We start from the raw sequence: 22,317 nt of genomic DNA, 5'->3' as shown, positions 1-22,317 counted from the left end.
TCCCTCTACAGGAGGTGGGTGTTCGCATCCTCAACTATCCCGACGACTGGCCCACTCGCGAGATCAGCTGTGCGAACACAGGGACTCAGACACCTCAGCCATCTGGGGGTTTCGGGTCAACTGGGAAAAGAGCAAACTCTCCCCCTGCAGAGTATCTCTTTTCTTGGTATGGAGTTGGACTCGGTCAACATGACAGCACGTCTTCACCAGCGAGCGTGCTCAGTCCGTGCTGAACTGCTTGCATTCGTTCAACGGCAGGACAGCGCTTCCACTGAAACTGTTTTAGAGGGTCTTGGGGCATATGGCATCCGCAGGCCCGCCTCGTTCTATATGAGGCGAATCAACATAGGATCAGTTTTACTAAAGTACATGCAAAAATAATTAGTGAAAAGAACTGAAGATCTGTCTTCGAGATTTCTGAACAAATTTCAGTAACTTATCAGGGTATTTATTTATGAGCAAACTTTTACTTTTACTCCACTACATTTAAAGCAACACTAAGGAACTTTTCCTCTTCGGTCGTCCTACAGGTTGGAAGTGGAATTGTCCATTACCGCTGTCGTAAATAATTTTGCCGCCCGCAGCCTACCGTCACACACACGCTCGCTGTTTATCCAGCACCGGCTTTGGAATGAACGATGTCCACTGACAAGGTAGAGTATGTTGCATGATTTCATTAAAGTATGATGTATTGCGACATCAGAAACGAAGGAAAACTAAATAATGACTATTGTAACGCTTGACGTAAAGCAAGTCAAATTTGTAGTTTTTTTATGTCTCATTCGAACTACAGAAACGCGACCCGGTTTGGCAAACTTGCATGGTGTGGTTATAGCAGATATAGGGCAGCAAAGCGAATCCAGAAGTGCCTTTCACCCTGTTACGACTTGATGAACCACTGAAACGATTTTGGAAACATTATTTTAAGGTAAAAAATGTTCCTTAGTGTTGATTTAAAGCATTTTATCTTAGTTTTGACTTCACTGCAGAAAAGAAATAACCTGCTGTTATTACAAAATGAAGTACTGAAATATTGAAATAAATGATGTGCTGCCTCATTCTATAACGACGATACACATAAGATCAGTTTTACAACAAAAAGAAGTGAAGATCTGTCTTCAGGATTTACAGGATTATTGAACTTCATCCACCACTGCTTAACTGTGATGAAAACCACTGCAATGCACAGCCACAAACAGCTTATTGCTTTTCTAAAATGACTGTAACAGCAATAAAAGACACATTTTTTTGGAAAAATAGTGTATTGGTATGTAAATAGTTACAGTTAGAGTTAATGTATAGTGTAATATTCACTAATCCACTAATAAAGCTCGGTAGATTTCATTCTGCAGTTCTTTCTTCCTAGTAAAGCTGTTGAAATGCCTGTCACTGGTGTAGTGGAGCACACGCATATGGTCGCATCGATATCAGCGCGGTTCTCAGATCAGATAATTCAGCGCTCAGCGCGGCATAAGGTGGCGGGCGGGGGTGATGATCGAGCCAGACTCTGTGCCGCCCGGCTACTCCATTAGCTTGAATGTCACGGTAATTACATTCCTCTTTTGAACTCCACTATGACATCTTGCACATTGGCCTCATCATAATGAAGATCGAAGGAGAAATGAAGAAAAAAAAAAAAGTCCCAGTTTTCACTCAGGAAAGAAATGTTCCCCCCTATGAGAACTGTCAGTAACCAGCCACGGGCGTCACTCTTATAAACACAGATTTAATTAAAATTTTCACTTTCAATTGTTTCATCATGTTTGTGTACGATTTTTAATTGCCTCGAGGCGAGTGCAAGAATGTGTCATATATTGCATTAACAACCTGTGTGACATGACTGTGTGAGTGAACTCACAGCATATACAGCACATATAAACATATAAAGAGTCTTTTGTGAACTGTCACCCACGAAGCAAAATTAAGTACAAAGCACTTGTAGCGGAAGAAAGCAGTGGAATCGTAAATTAAACATTATGCGCACAAGTTCCCAAACAACAGAATCCAAATCAAACCATTACAGTTTAAGACATCACAGTCATGCTTGAGATAAAAAGGCTGCTCTAAACCGTAGACAGCTAAATGAAGCTGCCATATAAGATAGCATGTTTGATCAAAGCATAAAAAAGTGAATACAGTTCATTTTGAATTTAAAGAGGACCTAATATGCTTTTTACACGTTCATCTTTCTTTAGTGTGTAATGTTGCTGTTTGATCATGAAAAAGCTCTGCAAAGTTACAAAGCACAAAGTCCCTCCAGCGGGAGTTATTCTCTATATCAGTGTCAGTGTTTCTGAACTCCTGAAACGCCTCCATTGTGGTCTTGTAGTCCGGGAACAAACACGTCTCAATATTCCTCATTTAAATAATTAATATGCAGAATAAAGGGGCGGGGCCTGGTTGAGTTAGTTAGTAGTGTGTTAAACTGGCGGTTATGGTAAGGGGCGGGACATTTCCCCAAACACACTCGAAGAGCTTGCCCAATCACAACACACTGATCCAGCCGACCAATCAGAGCACAGTGTGTTTTTTTAGAGGGAGGAGCTTCATAGAGACAGGAACTAAACAGAGTGTTACTGTCAGACTGTGAATAGAGGAGCTGCAACAATGGAGAATATGGGGAAAAAAAAAATATATATATATTTTTTTTTACATTCAAGCATGAAAACCTGTTCTAGTGGAGCCCAAAAACAAAATCAAGACTTTGTAGAAGGGCAAAATATGGCCTCTTTAGGAGTTCAAACATGACAAAAACAGACAAAAATGTCTGTCTCTTGCAAGTTTTCCTACACTTTAAAAAAATAAAAGTTTATAAAAGGGTGTTTTCACAGAAATGCCATAGAAGAAACATTTTTGGTTCCTCAAAATAACTTTCAGAGAGCAGTTGTTAAAAGAACCATGTTTTTCTTAGTGTGAATAACCTTTTAATAATCTATAGAACTATAAAGAACCTTTTGAGCATTTGAAAGGTTCCGTGGATGTTAAACTTTCTTCATGAATCTCACGAAGATGCAAATAATGATATAATAATGAAGCCGATAACCTTGATTTTTAAGAGTGTAGTCAGTTGAGTGTAGTCATTTCTATGATCGGTTGCTCAATGTGAACATCTATAGGCAGCCTTAAAACACAAACTATGTGTCTACGTGTTGTGAGAGGAAGAGAAAGACTCACTCTTGTTGTAGCAGGTGGTCAGCACTGCCTTGTCTGCAGGGCTGCCGCTGATGTGCCATATCTCACCGGCATCGTGCAGGAGCACGCTCTTATTAATCATATTATTCTCATCATCAAAGTCAATGATGTGAATCTGCGGAAGAGAAAAGAAAAGCACAGCTTTGAGGAGAGCGTCCTGACACGGCAAGGTAAAAGAGCTGGGAATTCACTCGCAGATATTTACTTTAATATGACAGGAAAGGAAATCTCAAACACCTTTTAACTTCACACACTCCTGACACTGATTTCGCAGGTTTTTATTTCAACTTTGAAGTGACTGCATCTTTTGAACTTAAACTAAAAGTTAGGCAAAGCATCACACATGTGAAGAGTTGTTATTTTACTGAGAGACCACATGTGCACTGTGGGTAATATTCTGCAGAGTCTATTAAAGCTACAATATGTAAGTTTTATCGCCGCTAGAGGTCGCTAACCTTTTACAATAACAAAGGCGTAGGTTGATGACGTATAAGCGGAATCATGGAAGTTGCCGTCATGCCGATGGATCTAATAATGTTTATGGATGAGTGAATACACTGATGTTTTTAACATGACTGTGTTGTGAAGCAGGGCGCGATTGCTAATGAGAGACAGATATCAGCGACACACGCGAGTCCCGCGGATATAAAGGAATAAGGACATTTCATTCTACCGAACTAACTTACCCGCAAGTGCTGAATTATACACACTCAGGTCAGTTTATTAGACGAATTAAACTTGTGAGGTAACGCAGCGCTGTTACTTGCTCTACACTATCACACTAAACAGCATTTGAGTGTGTTAAAGTTATAATGTTATTCTATGTGTGAGTTTGTTGGCTATATGACACTAGCAGTGAGCTAGATCAACATTAGAATAACATACTGATCATATTCTAATATTTCATCATGTTGAGCTATATAAAACAGCGTGAGAGTGCCGCTAAACATTACGCAGTTGTCCACGTCTGTCGCCATGGTTACTACGGCAGTACGAGCGGAAACCAGGGATAACGCGGATATTACGTCACTGACAGGCGACAAGTGACGAGCCATTATTTAAAATTGGAATTTCTCTGAAATTAAAAATCTTTGGAAACTTTTGGGATATTGCAAGTACATAACTGCAGAAAATATATCACACTGTGCAAGTGATTTTTGGATATTTTACTACAAAAATCTTACATATTGCACCTTTAAGTAAATTCCATCATGGGCAAAGTGTAATTGTGTCCACATCACAAAATCCCCTTCGAAATCAGAAATACTTCCAATCTGTGTTTTTGTCCTGTTTTTCACTAAAAATATCTAAACATCCTTAAAACAAGATAAATTCACAGGGGAGGACAAAGTACTAAATAGATATCTTGAATATTTTATTTGGATAAATACATTTATAATCTTGAGCTTAGATAAATCATTTAGATAAATATTCTTTTTTTTTTTTTTTTTTTTTAGAAATTGAGTGACATTTCAAGTATTATATATTTTACATATGCACGATTTTAAAGCAGTAAAGTATGCATCAACATCAAGATTAACAATCGAGCACTGTGCCATACAGGGGAAATTGGTACTTTTTTTCACATGATTTGGGAATGCCCTGGGGTTACTTACTTTTGGAATATGGTTAAAGAAAGTTTGTCCACTTTATTGAATGTTTCGGCCCCTTTGTCCCCATCTGTTTTTATTTTAGATGATCTTTCTGATATCCAACTTAACAAAACTCAGAAACGAGTGTTTTTAGCTGGTTTGACAGCCGCTAAGAAAATAGTAGCAACGAGATGGAAACCTCCACATTCTCTTAATAAGCAGTATTGGGTTCTCACATTTATAGATGTGGTGTATCTCGAATTGTCCACTGCACGCATTCATGGCGCAAGAGAGGACACCATTAGACTCTGGGCCCAAACATTGGAAAAACTCAAGGGTTTGCTGAGTTGAATTAATACCCCCTCCCCCTCTCTCTCTCTCTGGTTTTATGGTCATTTTATTTTTCTTGTTCTTGTTCATCTGGTTAATTTATTTTTCCCTTATTATTAATCATATATTTCAACTGTCGTAGATTTCTTTCAGCTCTATTCTTCTGTTCTACCTTTTTTTTTTTTTTTTTTATGGATATTTTCTAACAATTCTAATAATCTGTAGTACTTATATATATTTGTGTATATTTTGAAGTATATTCTGTATGTTTGTTTATTATTTATTCATTATATATATTTTTTCTGTATCTTTGTTATCCCACTGATATAGTGCCCTATATATATTTATTTTTAATATTTTTTTTATCTTAATTATTGATTTATTTATTTTTATTTGTATCTTTTTTTTTCATACTGGGGTAATTGCTGATTGTTTGTCTTCGATATGTCATGTTTAAACGATGTTAAAACAATAAAAAATTGATAACAAAAGATTAACAATCGAGATTTGCTTGATTCAGGAAATGTAAAATGAGTCAATTTAATTAGACACCTATACGATTATATTTAAAGACTTTACTGATTTAGGGATTTTATTTTACCTGGTTTACACTTAAAGAATATCTAAATACATTAGTTTAAACATGAATACATTTTCTAAATACCAGCTTTACAAATTCTCCTGAAAAACATACCTCTAATTTACATAGTCTTATATTTTCAAAGAGTCTTTCTAATTTCAAGATGTCTGTTACTTTGAAACGTATACATTTCAAGCATAAATCTCACGTCTTACTTTACTAAGAATTTTGTCATTGTTATATAGTTGTTATATTGTATTTGATATGTATGATAGAAATATAATATTGGTGATGTAAGAATGATTCTCCATCAGACTGATTTTAGTATATGAATGGCATATTAACTGGCTGTATGCAAAACTAGACCAAAAGGTATTAGTCTTGCTGGCCACTTTCGTGAGCATGTTAGTCTGAGAAAGAGAGAGAGCGCATGCATATGTGAGGGCATCTCTGCCTTTCAGGCTGCTGAAAGTTGGAAAGGAAGCCATTAACCTTGGGTTGGACTGCACTGAAGGAGAATTATTAGGCAACGTTATAATTTTATGGAGGGAAGCAATACAAATAAATTCCAATGGCTGGACAGGATAATTGGAGGCGTTGGAAGGTTCTGTAATGAGTGCTGGGGTTGGAGAGACTTGCTCGTGATTTATCAGCCTGTGCTGTACTAATGCGAGTGAATTATCACATGGGCCTCGTCTCTTGCCGTAGTCATTACGTGAAGGAGGGGTCAGGGGCTCAGGTAGGGAATGGCCTCCACTTTAGGTTCACTCATGCTCAGGATGGTGGTGAAGTGTCGTATCAGTAATGACACACAGGCCTCGGTGTGTGTCGCTCGAGGGCTGAAGGAAATGACCGGCTGAAGAGTACGTTTATGAAGCCGAAGTCTTTTTGATCACAGCAAATAATCATTTCCTTACCATACTAATGATTTTGATACAGTATATGCTTAAAACAAGGAAAGATTATCTATTTAGCCGCTGCCAAGTGAAAATATTATCTTAAAGACACAGTTGTGCTCATAAGTTTTATGCTAAATATGTAAAATACTTGTCGGTTTTTAAAATAAGGATGAAAAAAAATATATATTTTTGTGCTATCAATAAAAAAAATGATTAAATGCAGCCCTGCCCAGATGAAGCTATAATATTTCACAGACACTTTACAAAATACGACTGAATTTACACAAAAGATGCAATTCAACAGTTGACATCCATATCCTCCTTAATATTATTTTATGACAGCTCTGGTCTGGTTAGTCCTGTGAAGCCGCCCACAAATATCCTCCAGGTCATGAAAGTGCAAGGTTTACAGCACTCGTACGTAACGATTATAAAGGGCTGCAAACAGTCAGGAGTCAACAAACAATACTCAATGATTAGTTAGTTCACCCAAAAAGTATGTACAGAAGGAACACAAAAGAAGACATCTTGAAGAATGAAAGTCAATGGGTTCCAGTGATGTTCTGGACGCCACTGAGGTTTGTTGTGTGGACAAAAACAATTGAAACATCCAAAGTATCTTCTTTTATGTTCCACAGTAAAATAAAGTCAAACAGATTTGGATGTGGAACAACATGAGTGAATAAATTATAATAATATTACATTTTTTCCCTTTTATAACCAAGGTAATGTAAATGTTGGAGCAGGGTCATTTGCGTAATTTCAGTTACTACTTTATCTAGAATATACTGTATGTTATTCAGTTTCTTTGGGGCAAATAATGTATGATCTTATTTATTATTAATCTTTATTTGTCTATTATTTTATTATTGTAACGTTTAGTCCCAAGGAAAATGAAAAGGTTCCAAAACGAATTAATTATATAAGAATTAATTATATAAAAACAAACCAAATGAATCCACAGATGAGCAGGTAACGTGCCAGTACAGTATGTGAACAAAGCAACAAAAACAATACCAGACAAGGAATGAAAGGAAATGAGGAAGACATGGTGATGAACTAACAACAGACAGGTGTGCTCGTTAATGAATGTCCATGGTAACTAATGACTGGCAGGAAACTAGAACAAAGTGAACAGGTAACTGAGGAGAAACAAACTAACAGTCCATTAAAAGCAAACTACTAAACACCAACAGAATGTGGCAATTATATATTATTGTACTGTCGGTATATTATATTATTGTTTATCTTATTATTTATAATTAATCTGAATTAATATACTTAAATATTATGATTGATTTTGGCTTTTAATGTCTAATGTATGATCTTATTTATTATTAATCTTACTAATCTTATTGTTTATCTTATTGTTTATCATTTCATTATCTTGTTTATATCTTGTTATTTTATTTATTATATTTAATAATCATTTATTTTATAACTTTATTTATATTATTATTTTTATATATTATTTTCTTAATTTATTATTTTGTCTTCTTATTTAAAAAAAAATGCTAAACATCTTAAAGATTATTCAATTAGTATATAAACAGTTTATGATAAGAACAACTCTATAATCTGAAAGCAAAAAAGAAAAGTCTAAAAATCGTATTCAAACAGGGAAATCTGTCTGCAAACAGTCATTTGTAGTTTGTCACTATTAAGAACTAAATTAAAACAAAAAAAATATGTGTGCATCTGTGCATTCTTCAAATATTAAATCAGAGTCTGATATAAACAACAATAAAATCGCAACAGGTTTTATATAGTTTCAGAAATGTTGTTGGAGAGTCATGAATTACACATGCACTAAAATATCGTGTCCTAACAAGGGCCGATGTAACAAAATGAGTGATAAATGCTTTCTCTTACATGTTAATCTGTGATTTGGTCCTAACCTGCCATGACAGATTCATTTAATATGTTGTGCTGTATTTCTGTGGTATCGTCCTAGTTAGTGTATTATGACATGAATTAACAATAAATATGAAATGGACTCATTCAGAAACCTGTTCAATGAAGAGTCCTGCATAGAGGGGTGAATATAGACACTTTTTGAGACGACTGGGAAAAAGAATGTACATTCACTCACCTGGTTATCAAATTTAAGTGACTGTGTGCCCACGAGAAACCTGATGGCATCTGTCTCCGCTGTCTGAGCTGCCAGAGCACGCGCCTGAAAACATGACAGCCCATGCATTAATCATACACAGCCAAAATACAAGAAAATACAATACATATCTGACACAAAATGCCTACAGCTGCTACCTAACGTTACCTACCTGCATTTTTGGATATTATAGGACAGATGGGCTCATGTTTTCTTGAGCACGTACAAACAAACATTTACCAAAACCATGTGCCATGTATATTTCTATCATTAATTATATAATTAATCAATGGAGCTCATTTGACATTCTGTAATTCGTATGATTTGGAAACAAAAAAGGATTAACTTATTTGTCAAATCATATTTCTCTATTATTTAGTCTTTTGATATTATCATTATCTACTATGAATGCCATATTACTATCATATATATATATATATATATGATAATAATATGGCATTCATAGTAGGCTATATGTAAGTGCTTATGGTTTATTACCTTCTGATTCCATACTTATACAAAAATATACGCAGATACATTGTTTGTGACAGATATTAGGAACGGATATCTCTCCATTTATCATGTTTAATATAAAAACATGTTTAATAACCATATTAAACGAAAATATTACAACAGTGAAACATAGGTACCAGTTCATAATGTAGCCTATCTATATGAGATTGTTGTGTGGAAGAATGAAAAGGGTAAACAGAGCTACAGTACCTGAAACTCCAGGCCATAAATAACCGGTGCATCATCCTCCATCTTCAGTCATTCATTTATTCATTTATGATTTAATTCAGAGTAAAACATTCTTCTGTTTATCAAATACTAATGACATGTACAGCAGTTCCGCGAGAGAAAAATGAAACTTACGAAAACGGCGTACGGAAAGTCACGTAACACTGTTCTCTGAGAGTTCGTGCTTTGTGTTTTGCGAACGCAAGTGTGTTCGAGAATACCAGTCTCCTCCGTAGCGCTGATGTTTGGCACCTTTCGCACACCGTAGGGTTCTCTTCTTACGTCAGTGCGCATGCGTGTGTTTACACTGCTGTCATCACAGCGTTCATTTCACTGAAGGTAAAATCATGTTTTTACTGTTTTATCATAATGTAATTTTCTCTCTGTGCGTAAGCCTTGTGATGAATATGACGGCCACCTAAATGTCAAGTCAACAGTTGTTGTATGTTAGTCTACATTCATCATGTTGTTGCTACTACTGAGCTCTTCAGACATGCATCCACTATATTATTGAGAAACTGCATTTTAATCATAATTATGTTTTACAAATTCTCCTCCAGAATGTTTGGATTTCTATCATTATTTATATAATGAATCAAAGGAGCTCACTTGACATTCTGTAATTCGTATTATTTGGAAACGAAAAAGGCTTAAAACTTATTTGTCAAATCATATTCCTTTATTATTATTTAGTCTTTTGATATTATCAGTAGTGCGATAAATGAATGTTTACTTAAATATTATTTCATAAAACTCCAGCGGAAAACGAGCAATTGAATAGATATTCAGCAAAATCTCTTGTGCTATATGAACATGAGAAGAAACCAGAGAAACACTGTAAGAATGGCCTTGTGAAAAAGAAAGAAGTGTGCTTAATTGTATTGAATGTAAACAATCATGTGTGCTTGTATTGTAATTCAAATCTGTATTTTGTATTGTATGTTTTTGTACAAACTGTACTTGTAGATAATATAATATTAATGAAATTCCTAAAGAGAGTACACTTCCATTACTGTTTCTTAACATAGGCTGCTTAAAGGAATATTTGGTGAACATAAAGCATAACGAGATTTATAAGCTATTTTTTTTTAGGCTGGTCATTTTGACCACAAGTCAAATCTAAAAAAAATAAAAATAAAAATAAAAAAAATCCCCCCAAAAATTGGGAAGTGGTTATATCCAGCGTGAGCAAAGTCAGCACGTTTTATTCCAATGCAATAACATTAACTTACATTTTCAGGAAAAAGAAAATGACCCAAAACAAAACATAAATGTTCCATTACAAAATTTAAATATTTATTTAATATATTTAAATACATGGCATACTTTAAAAATGCATAACATTAAAGTATATTTTAGTTTATCATACATCAGTACATTCAGCTGTGCACTATTTTAAAGACAAAAGGAGTAAATATGAATATGAAATTGCATATAAATTTGTAAAAAAAACACTCATCTAATTGCATTTAATAAATTTAAACTATAATTCATTTTAATTTCATTAAATGATAAATATCATGCAGTTAAAGGTACAATATGTAAGAATTTTGCATTAAAATATCCCATAATCTCAAGGCCAGTGTTATATATTTTGTTAAGTTGATTACTTACAATATCCCAAATGTTTCCAACTATTTTTAAATCGTGAGAAAATTTGCGAGTTGTCTAGTTGTCTATGTTAGTTGTAACGTCTATCAAGCAACACACGTTAGCTTGTTTCTTGCAGTCGTTATGGAACACAATTATTCTTTACCGATTGCAGCTGGTTCTGTCGACAAAGCATGCTTAATTTTATATTTTCCAAATGTAGCATCCGGTAATAGTTATGTTTATGTAAGGGAAGTATTATTGCTTTAGGTTTGTGTTTAGTTTATTGGCATGGATTATCACGTATGGTGTTTATGGCCATGTAAATAAATATAGCATGTGTTATACACAAAGATTAATCAGTATTTTGGCAAATGATGTGGGTATGTTCGAATGTACTTTTACAACAATTGTTTAGAACACGTAAAACTGCGCCGCGTTATCACAACAATGAATTCGACATACAGTTACATCTATGATAACCAATTTAGTATTAAACCTTACTTTTCTTGCGGTTAATTCATTTTAATGAAATAAAAGTGTGATGAGGTTCAAGAGTCAGGAAGGAAGAAGACAGGGGTCGGCGTGACGGACTCGTACTTTATTAAAATAATGCAAAACAAACAAAAGTCGTGCACAAACCACATTCACCGTGGCAACCGCGACGGCACAAAACAGTTCAAAATTGAGTTCAGTTCAATTTTCTCTTCAGTCTCTCTCTCGTTCCAGCGCGGCTTATAAGCGTCTCTCCACGCGGATCACAGCAATAAGACACAGGTGTTCGTCATTTGCACTTGTCCTACTTGCTCGTCTCTTCTCTCTCCCATTACAGACCGCGCTGAACCACGCCCCCCTCGCCACAAAAAGCATGTCATTATAAAAATAGAACTTAGCCTCATCCATGAACATGATTTTTCGATTCCCGTCTGACTTTCATTCCACGCTCCTTCACATCGTCATCAAGCTACGCCGTTGTTGTTGTTTGGAATGTAGCGCCCTCTAGCGGCAAAAAATTCTTGCATATTGTACCTTTAAGTGTCTGAAAACAATACATTAAGTTTACACTTAAGTAAATATTATATCTGTAATAGGCTAAAGTGTACTTCTTATTCACAATGGTGTTTATGTGTCTATAATTTTTCTTTGAGCTATTTAGCCTTATTCATTGATCTGTGTTTTGTTTGACTGGGAATGACAGGGAACATCCAGGCTGGAGTCATGGACAGCAGTGAAGGTCCATCTCAGAGGCCTGTTACTCTGGATATAGATGCAGAGACGCCAGAAGCCTCTGTCACGCCCCAGACTGACACAACAGAAGCGTCTTTCCAAGAGGAGAGCATCGACCTGGACGCCGAAGCCTTCGTCTCCCCACCGGACGACAGCATTCACTCTGAGAGCTTAATAGACAAGATGTATGACCAGATGATGGAGAGCGTGATGATCTCAGACTCCCCTAACAGCGAGGAAGAGGACGTCGTTCCCATCGACTCACTTTTGGGGCAGAATGAAGATGAGGAAGCGCTTTTGTCCAAAACACCGGATGAAGATACAGTAGAACAAAAGGATGACGACACCGCTAAACCTGAGGACACATCAGAGCCTTTATTGGAAGAAGAGAACGAAGGGGAGAAGATTACACAGGCGGATGACAAAAGGGAAATTGTTCCTCAGCACGACCCAAACCCAGAGGCTCCCAAAGTTCAGGAATCCGAACTTGAGGTGAATACGGATACGTCCCCCAAAGAGGAGCCGGTCCCGGTGTGTACTATCTTCAGCCAGGCTGTGCAACCCAAAACACAAGCCCTGATTCCTGACGGCTTTCAGCCAACGCTAGTAAAATCTCCAAGTTTTACCATCGGCAACACGGACACCCCCAACAAGCTCATCCCTCAAGTGTGCCAGCCCAGTCCCAGCCTCAGTAAGTTCTTCACGGATAACTGCGTGGTCAACCCCGCCTCGGACTTCTTCGATTCCTTCACCACATCCACCTCTTTCATATCAATCAGCAACCCGAATGCAGAGTCGGCCAAGACTCCAGATTCTCCGTCGGGCCCCGGGCCTCAGGAAGCTGTGCCGACCAGCGCGTACTTCACCCCGGTCGCTGCGAAACCACAAGAAAGTCCCGCGGAGCCCGTGAACAAACTCCAGGCCGTGTTCTCAAGCGGCGACGACCCTTTCGCAAGCGCTCTGATCACCAGCGATCTGGATAAGCGCTATGACGCCTGGCTTCCCTCAGACGACACCAGGAAGGTTCTGATATCAGTGGCCACACAGCAGATCAGTCCTGCGCAGATCGACCGAGAGCAGCTGGCCATGCCCGGACTCAAGTTTGACAACCTACAGGTCAGTGCAGTGTCGCAAAATTACATTTTCAGATTTCTAATTTCTAACTAAATGGAATGTGGTGTGTAAAGATTCTTGAACATTTTTTTTTTTTATTCAAAGCAAAAACTGGGTGCAGGTTTGATGTGAAATAAGAGTATATAATAGGGTGGTCCTTATCAAGTCCAATTTTTTTTTTTTTTTTGCAAAATGATAGTGTCTTAACATTTTAAACTGTTCCTTTTAACTTCAAAATTAGAAATATGCAAAAATGTTGACAAAAAAATTATATTTAGAGGTAGCTCAATCATGTGGAAGATTGCCTATGTTAAAGGAGAACTCCGGTCAATTTTAACATTGAGCTCATTTTTTTGTACATTTGGAGTGCTGTCAATACAGAGAACAACGACAAAAATCGGTGTTGCCTACACCGAGTTATTCTATTTTTAAAATTTGCACCCTGTTGACTTCAATGGGGCAAGTACTAAACCTGCTTTTAGCCTCTTAACATCCTTGATGTGTCATTACAAGTGCACAGAAAATGTGAGTGATTCCTTCTGAGTGAACACGAGTGAGTCTGACTGCAGTAGATGTGAAAGAAATGTATAAAAATGATGTTATTTAAGCCAGCGCAAATACCTTTGTTTACATCCTGTTTTTCGGTTGAAGTCCAAAGTAGTCGATTGCCGAGTTCACGCGCGTGATCATAGGTATTAAACCTATGCGTGTGAACTCGGCAATCGACTACTTTGGACTTCAACCGAAAAACAGGATGTAAACAAAGGTATTTGCGCTGGCTTAAATAACATCATTTTTATTCATATCTTTCACATCTACTGCAGTCAGACTCACTCGTGTTCACTCAGAAGGAATCACTCACATGACCTGTGCACTTGTAATGACACATCAAGGATGTTAAGAGGCTAAAAGCAGGTTTAGTACTTGCCCCATTGAAGTCAACAGGGTGCAAATTTTAAAAATAGAATAACTCGGTGTAGGCAACACCGATTTTTGTCGTTGTTCTCTGTATTGACAGCACTCCAAATGTACAAAAAAATGAGCTCAATGTTAAAACTGACCGGAGTTCTCCTTTAAGCTGTGCGGCGTTATTGTGATATGCAAGTAATATTAAAAGTTGCTGCAAATGAACTACATTTTATTGAAATCAGAGCAACACTGACATTACAACAATGACAACAATCTCAAAAAAAGCACAAAGTTTTCAACAATCCCTCATTTCTGATGCTCTGCAGCCAGTGTCTGGATAGATCCGTCGGTGATCTTCCACCACATGAAGGAGAAACTGCAGTTGTTCTTCAGAGTGTGTGAGATAGCCATTGTATTCTTGAATCAGAGCCACTCCTCTCTCGGCGTGATCATTGACTACTTTCATTGCATGGTTGCCTGTGTCTCCTTATAATCTGCTTGATTCGGCCAAAGTTCCGGGTCAATTTCAAGGAACGTAATGTAATTTTTTAAACCAAAAAATGTGCTCTAAACCCAAACAATAACCAAGGTGATCAATAGAAATATGCATATCAATAGAAAATATGTTTCTACAATAAGTAAATTGAGATATGTATCTAAATACATATTTAGGAATATATGGTGCATTAGATGCTTTTATGGAGATTTTTTTGGAATTTTACTAGACAACTAGGTACAATACCAAATCAAATGATCTGTTTTTACGAAAATCATCAAAATCTCAGAAAGTTTAAAGCTATTGAGCTACCTGTAATTATTATGTTACTGCCATAAAAATTGGCATGCTGTATTTTCTTATATAAAGGAACAATTTGAAGGGTTAAGAGCATGACAATTGGATACTTTAAAAATAAGGACCACCCTAGTATATAATGACAGATACATTTTTTAAACCTAGCCTAGGTGTTCATTTAAAGTTCGTTTTGTGCCTTTTATTCCATATTTATTATAGGCAAATATGTTACATTTAGGATTACTCTAGCATAGGGGTGTGCGATATAATGTTATCAAAAGTACCGACATCGGTACCAAATGTGACAATACCAGCATTTCCCTCTAGCATTTTGAGCAATGTTGAACTGATTCTTAAACACCTCTGATTGGCCATTGTGTTCAAGGGCTCAACATATATGTCTCTGATTGGCCATTGTGTTCAAGCACTCAACATATATGTCTCTGATTGGCCATTGTGTTCAAGCACTCAACATATATGTCTCTGATTGGCCATTGTGTTCAAGCACTCAACATATATGTCTCTGATTGGCCATTGTGTTCACGCGCTTAACATATAGGACTGTGATTGGCCATTGCCGAGAGCATTTGAAAGCAGGCGTCTATCTGCCGATCCCTAATATATCCGCTGATAGACGCCTGCTTTCAAAGGCTCCCGTATGTATCAGGCGTAAGCGCTCAGTGAAGACATGTTTTTGAAGCGTTGATCATTGTAGCCAATCAGAGGCATATGTTGATCGCATGAACACAATGGCCAAACACATGCTGCGTCCCAATTCGCATACTATCCGTCCTAAATAGTATTTGAAAATAGAATTAGTACATCCTAAATCGTAGTATGTTGAAATGAGTGTTCCAAAGAGACCCGGATGGTCTATTGTTTCCGGTCAGAATCCGAAGTGCAGATCCGTGCACACTATAGCCTAATGGCTAATATTGCCCACAACCCATCGCGCGTTGGATGAGGATTCGGTTAGAACTACAAACATGAGTGAAAAGTGATTAAAAACTACAGACATGGAGGATGTGCGAGTCCGACGGTCGTGTAGAGGTTTAGATAAAGGGGTTTGAGTGATTAATTATCAGTGTAACCTGACGAAAAATGTATTTATTCAATGTGGTCCACATTATATTTCATCTGCAGCAGCATTGCGAACTTTTGTAAAGATACGGTTAGCCATTAACTTTTAAATGCATCATTATATTCAAATTGCAAACACATGAGGAGAGTCTCCGCATTAAAGACCCACGACTGGCAGATCAACGTGCTTCTACATTTCTCTCCGAAATGGTAGGAAATTAAATTAGATTGAAAGGAGGATTTTAACTGTGACAAGATGATTGACAGGGCTGTTTACGGTGACAGGATGCACACGACAGATCCGTCCGTTAAAGATGACGCAGTAGTATGTCCCAAAGCTTGCCTACTCTTCTGCTACACACTCAAAAGTATGTACTTTTTATGTACTATGTAGCTTGTGAACACAATGGCCAATCACAGACAAATATGTTGAGCTTGTGAACACAATGGCCAATCACAGACCTATGTTGAGCGCTTGAACACAATGGCCAATCACAGACAAATATGTTGAGCGCATGAACACAATGGCCAATCAGAGACATATATGTTGAGCGCATGAACACAATGGACAATTAGAGACATATATGTTGAGCGCATGAACACAATGGACAATTAGAGACATATATGTTGAGCGCATGAACACAATGGACAATTAGAGGTGTTCAAGAATCTGTTCAACATTGCTCAAAATGCTAGAGGGAAAACCGGATGCGTGTCTGTATATTAGATCCATGCATGAGGTCTTAAGTGACGGCAGCCCAATAAACCTGCTGCGAATTGTCATTAATGTTGTTCAAACGACAAAAGACAAAGAGAAAATCACTTACTGCTCTTCACTGAATAATTTTAGTAGCTTTAATAAGAATCTGTGTATGATTTACTCAGTCTATGTAGTGTTTTATTTTTACATTTGTTTATTCAATTTTGTACTTGAATACCACTGTTAAATACACCTACTGTGAAAAAATAAAGCACTGTGTATTTCACTTTTTTTATTATAATGTATTTGTAATGAACATCTTTGTTCTTATTTTTAATGACAAAGATAAAATAACGAAATAATGAATTTCATCTCTGCCGACCCCTACTTTGACCTAAATGATGTCATTCTTTTTTCTTTTATATTTTGTTACCTTGTAAGGCTACATTTTTAAAATGGGGTTATATAATATATATATATATATATGCAGCAGCACAACTTTTTTCAACACTGATAATAATCAGAAATGTTCCTTAAGCTGCAAATCAGCATATTAGAATGATCTCTGAAGGACCGTGTTGTCACAGTTGGTTGTTGCATTAAGCACACAACAAAAGGAGTAGATAACAAAAACAGTCTTTATTAAGTCCACACTGAAAACTCAGGAGATCACAGGAGGAAACAATAAACACAACCACATTTAACACTGATTATGCCGGACAAAAGAACTAGGGAAAAACAGGGTTTAAAAACATGGGGAGGGTAATCAAGAAAAAACAACAGGTGTGTAGAACTAATTAACAACCAAGGAAACTAACTAGGGAACACAGGCAAAGCAGAACCAAAACACAATGAAACTAAATCAAAACCAAACATACATGTTACATATGTGACACTGAAGACTGGAGTAATGATGCTGAAAATTCAGCTTTGATCACAGGAATAAATTATATTTTAAAATATATTCACAGAAAACAGTTATTTTAACAATATTCGCAATATTACTGTATTTACTGTATTTTTGATCAAATAAATGCATCCTTGGTGAGCAGGAGCGACTTCTTTCAAAAACACACAAAAAACAATCTTACCAACCCCAAACTAGTGTATGTCCGTTTCATAGGGTCTTTAAACTGCAGTAAATAAAAGTGAAGACATAGTGAATAATTGTCTCTGTCAGTCTGTGTTTCGTTGTCCTCAGTGTGGGAACGCTCTGAAACAGGGATCTGTGTGATTTGCAGGGCGACGCGGTGAAAGATCTCATGCAGCGTTTTCTGGGTGACCAGGCAGCGATGAAGAGACAGGTGCTCTCGGCCAACTCAGTGGAGCAGAACTTCCTGGGACTCAAGCGGCTAATAGTGAGTAGCAGATCATGATTGTTCCTTCTCGTGCTCCCATTTTTTTAATCATTTCAGCCGAGACAGACATGTCACATTTTAAAACGAGGGTTGGAGGTGAGTGGCATTAATGGCGGAGCTCCACTTTGTGTTCTTGTTCACCATCTCCATTTCTTTTTTTAGTTTTATGACTGTTTAAAATCTGCAGAAGGCTTGTGGCAATTTGCTCCGGACTGGAAATCGGGGGGAAAATCTGAGCTAAAATCTTGAACTGTAATGTATTGGTAAAGTGGCAGTGTTTCATGATCTTAATATAGTACTATTGTAGTCACTCACCATATAGTGACCCTGGATGACAAAACCAGGCACAAGTCGCACGGGTATATCTGTGGCAATAGCCAACAATACATTGTATGAGTCAAAATTATCGATTTTTCTTTTATGCCCAAAATCATGATATTAAAGTAAAGATCATGTTCCATGAAGATATTTTGTAAATTTCCTACCGTAAGTATATAAAACATTTATTTTTGTGAGTGAATGCAGCACAGTCATGAATATAAATGGACAACTTTAAAGGTGATTTTTGTGTAAGTTTATATTTTTTTGCACCCTCAGATTCCAGATTTTCAAATAGTTGTATCTCGGCCAAATACTGTCCTATCCTAACAAGCCATACATCAATGGAAAGCTTATGCTTTCAGATGATGTATACATCTACATTTTAAAAAAATGACCCATGTGACTGGTTTTTGTGGTCCAGGGTCACAATTATTGTTATTGAATTAAATATTTTTACAATAAGCAATTGATGGACCAATATTTCCACCTCCAGTAACGACCAGAATGTGACAGTAACTCACAGTTATGTGACAGTTTCCTGCTCTGTGTTGGATTTATACACTCCAGACCACATCCACATGACATTCACACAAGTTCTTGCTTGAAATTATAGAAGTCAAGACATGTCTTTTCCTCGTTCCCACGTGCAAATATCATCAAGCAATCCCAGCTGTGTAGATGACTCTCACATTATAGACGCTTTGACCTATTTTACTGTTGATATTGTATTACAACTTGGTGACTGAAAATATCTATTGTAGCATTTTACCATTTTCACTCAGAAATTGTAATGACAAATAATAGTAACACATTTAATTAAACAGGAGATTTTGAAGTTGAAATACTGAAATAGTAATTTTATTTTATTTTTTAATGTAGGGCTTCTCCAATAATCTAATTTTATTTACAATTTACAAAAACATTTCTTTTCACAGTGTAGTTCAATTCTATCTTAATATTTGCATCCTTTTGACAATATTTCATTTATAATATCTATAATCTATTTATTTACTCTAAAATGACTTAAAAGGTTCATCCAAAACATCATTTCAACTCAACAGTCACTTGAGCTATGAAGATAAAAAAAAAAAAAATGTAATCAAGAAGTAAAATCTAGTTCTAAATAATCAAGGCCTGCTTTCCACAATGTTTTTTCACTAAATTAATGCAAGGAAAAATTATATTTATTCCCTTTGATTTATATGAACCGATATACCAACAAATAGCAATAAACAGCAATATTTACTAGGGGTGGGAATCCCACGATTCGATTCAAAAGGATTCTCGATTTTTCAATAAAATTTCAATTCAATATATGCATAGATTTAAAATCTATGATCAAATCTTAAAAATCGAGAATCGAACAGCAGAGAAATGAACAGCAGCTCCTGTTAGTCCCAATCGAGCGGGAGTTATTTAGTTTAAATTATAAACGCCTCATAACTACGTTAATTTAAACCGCTTGCACTCGCACCGCGTTTAACGTGCTTCTTGTATGTAAAAACTGAAGTAGCCTTCCTGTTACATGGAAAGATCGCAAGAAAAGCTTGACGTGTGCTCGACTAACCAAACTAAACATTATTTAAGGCTATTTTCTATTTGTTAAGATATTGATATGAACTGCTGTTGTCAAGTATAATCTCCGTTGCAAGCCTGTGCGTTCTCTAAACTGTCACGGTGCTGCACTGTCACCTTTTACTCTACATCATCACATTATTAAACATTTAGAAAATCGATTTTTGAAATTTGTGAATCGATTCGAATCGGCAGAAGATAGAATCGAGATTCATATGTGAATTGTTTTTTTTTCCCCCACCCCTGATATTTACCTCCATATACAGTAATTTTATTAGAACATTTTAGGGTGTGTTAAAGGGGTCATGAACTGGATTGTTTTATTATTTTATAATGTTGCCTGGGGTGCCCTTATAATGTTAGTATGATTTTTACGTCAAAAATTGTCATAATTTATAAATAAAAGCCATTTTTCCAAGCTTGATTTCAGGCTCAGATTTGAACGCTCAGTTTTAAGGGGCGTGTCTGCTGTGAGACTGCAGAGTAAACGCCCACTGCTGTGATTGGCTGACATGCTTGCATATAAAATAGCTAGTATTACATGAACCAGAGCCCGTCATTCTCTGCATGAACTCTCTCGAAAACTTTTACTACGTTTTTACTATTACAGCTATCAAGATTAACAAATCGTGAAAAGTATCATTTAAAGCATTATATTTAAATCTATTCCATCACATGAAAGGTTGCAGCATGATGAGCACTGAGCAGATGACAGACAGTCTGTTGATCGCGTGAATAAAGATCTTATCATTGCAACGCAATTTTTGCACTCTCACAAATGCTTACACCAAATCACAATGTAAACACGATGTGAATACACAGTAAGAGCTTCGTTGTGTAGTGTAACAGTGTCATTATTTCATCACGAGTTTGGTAAGTGTCCAGATAAGCTCTCGCGGCTCGCGCTGTGCTGTTTGATTGACAGCTTGGGCGAATGGAAAGGGATCGTTCTTTAATCGCTTTCTGTATATAATTTAATAACAGTTTAAAAAAGATTATTTTCATAATAGAAATTATGTGAAGTTGGTCGTTTAGTCACTGATGCATTGAACGATTTTAAGAGAATCTGAACTTGAATAATTACACAGAAATCACTGATCGCAGATTAGGCATTAGAGTATGGTTACTTACATGTTGCTGGCAGATCCGTGTCGGGGAATTGTGATTGACTGATTTAATAAAGTTTAACCATGCTGGAATCCGAAGGAAGCTTATGCAGACTGTCTTCTTCCACAAACAGGCACTACAGTATTTAGTAAACAGCATGTTTATTGCTTGGAAGTAACTCGATCCGGTTTAGCAATTATCATGTCGTCCTATGTTATTTAGCATGTTTGGGCGAATCGGTGGGTGGGGCTAAAGAGGCCGTGTTGAAGTAGGCGTTGATCTTCTTTTGTGGAGGAGGTGTTTTATCCTCTTTGACGTCATAGTTCCCCACTTTGAAAAACGAGTCGTTTGCTGGGCCTGATGTCTATAAAAGCTTATATTGGACTAACAAGGTAGTTTTCAGATCTGAAACTTACAGGATATTATTATAGTATGATGATCTCTTATATGTCAAAAGCTCAAGGAAATTTTGATTTCCCAGTTCATCACCCCTTTAACATTTGGCATGTTTGGTTCGATTTAAACAAACTCTGGTGCGATTGCTCTGTCAGTGAATTAGTGTGAACGCTGCCATCCGAACCCTGGTGCCACCAAACAAGCAGACCGAGACCGCTTGGGGATGGGTTTCGATCCACTTCCAAACGAACTCTGGTACAGTTTGAATGAAATATGAACACAACACGGACCAAAGACATGTAAACAAACCAAAAATACCTGTTTTTCTCGTCATATTTCTGAAGAGACTTGTTTCAAAAACATAACACATTTCAAATAAACACGTTTCACGTGTGTGCGTGTGTGTGTGTGTGTTTGTATATGGTTTATGTGGACACAAATGTGTATAATGACATGAATATTACAACGTAAACATGGTATATGAGAGACTTCATGTGTCCTCGTAAACCAAATTTAACAAAACATACCAAACTGTTTTTTTTTTTATTCAAAATAATGCAGAAAGTTTTCTGCGATGGGTACACCTATGGAGATTTACACATAAACCACATATACGTGTGTGTGTGTGTGTGCAGTGCTGTATCAGGCAGCATGAAGTGCCAGCTGTAGCCCTAGGGGCCCAAAATTACTGCCTCACTGATTTA

The 22,317-nt window shown here is 36.6% G+C and overlaps 2 protein-coding genes across 2 annotated transcripts in view; one reads left to right on the top strand and one right to left on the bottom strand.

The window, feature by feature from the left end:
* Positions 1 to 9,585, bottom strand: part of eipr1 (EARP complex and GARP complex interacting protein 1) — a 58,279-nt gene extending 48,694 nt beyond the window's left edge. The window contains exons 1-3 of the mRNA XM_079853696.1: positions 9,427 to 9,585; positions 8,686 to 8,769; positions 3,175 to 3,307 (exon numbers count right to left, since the gene is read on the bottom strand). Coding sequence (XP_079709822.1) covers positions 3,175 to 3,307; positions 8,686 to 8,769; positions 9,427 to 9,468 — 259 coding nt within the window. The 5' untranslated portion in view covers positions 9,469 to 9,585. The remainder of the gene's footprint in view (positions 1 to 3,174; positions 3,308 to 8,685; positions 8,770 to 9,426) is intronic.
* Positions 9,586 to 9,699: 114 nt separating this feature from the next.
* Positions 9,700 to 22,317, top strand: part of trappc12 (trafficking protein particle complex subunit 12) — a 44,522-nt gene continuing 31,904 nt past the window's right edge. The window contains exons 1-3 of the mRNA XM_079853440.1: positions 9,700 to 9,783; positions 12,233 to 13,377; positions 18,098 to 18,214. Of these exons, the coding sequence (XP_079709566.1) occupies positions 12,253 to 13,377; positions 18,098 to 18,214 (1,242 nt within the window). The 5' untranslated portion in view covers positions 9,700 to 9,783; positions 12,233 to 12,252. The remainder of the gene's footprint in view (positions 9,784 to 12,232; positions 13,378 to 18,097; positions 18,215 to 22,317) is intronic.

The sequence above is a fragment of the Squalius cephalus genome (assembly GCF_949319135.1).
Source record: "Squalius cephalus genome assembly, chromosome: 20".
In the NCBI taxonomy this organism is placed as follows: Eukaryota; Metazoa; Chordata; class Actinopteri; order Cypriniformes; family Leuciscidae; genus Squalius; species Squalius cephalus.
This window is presented reverse-complemented; position numbering and strand designations above follow the sequence as displayed.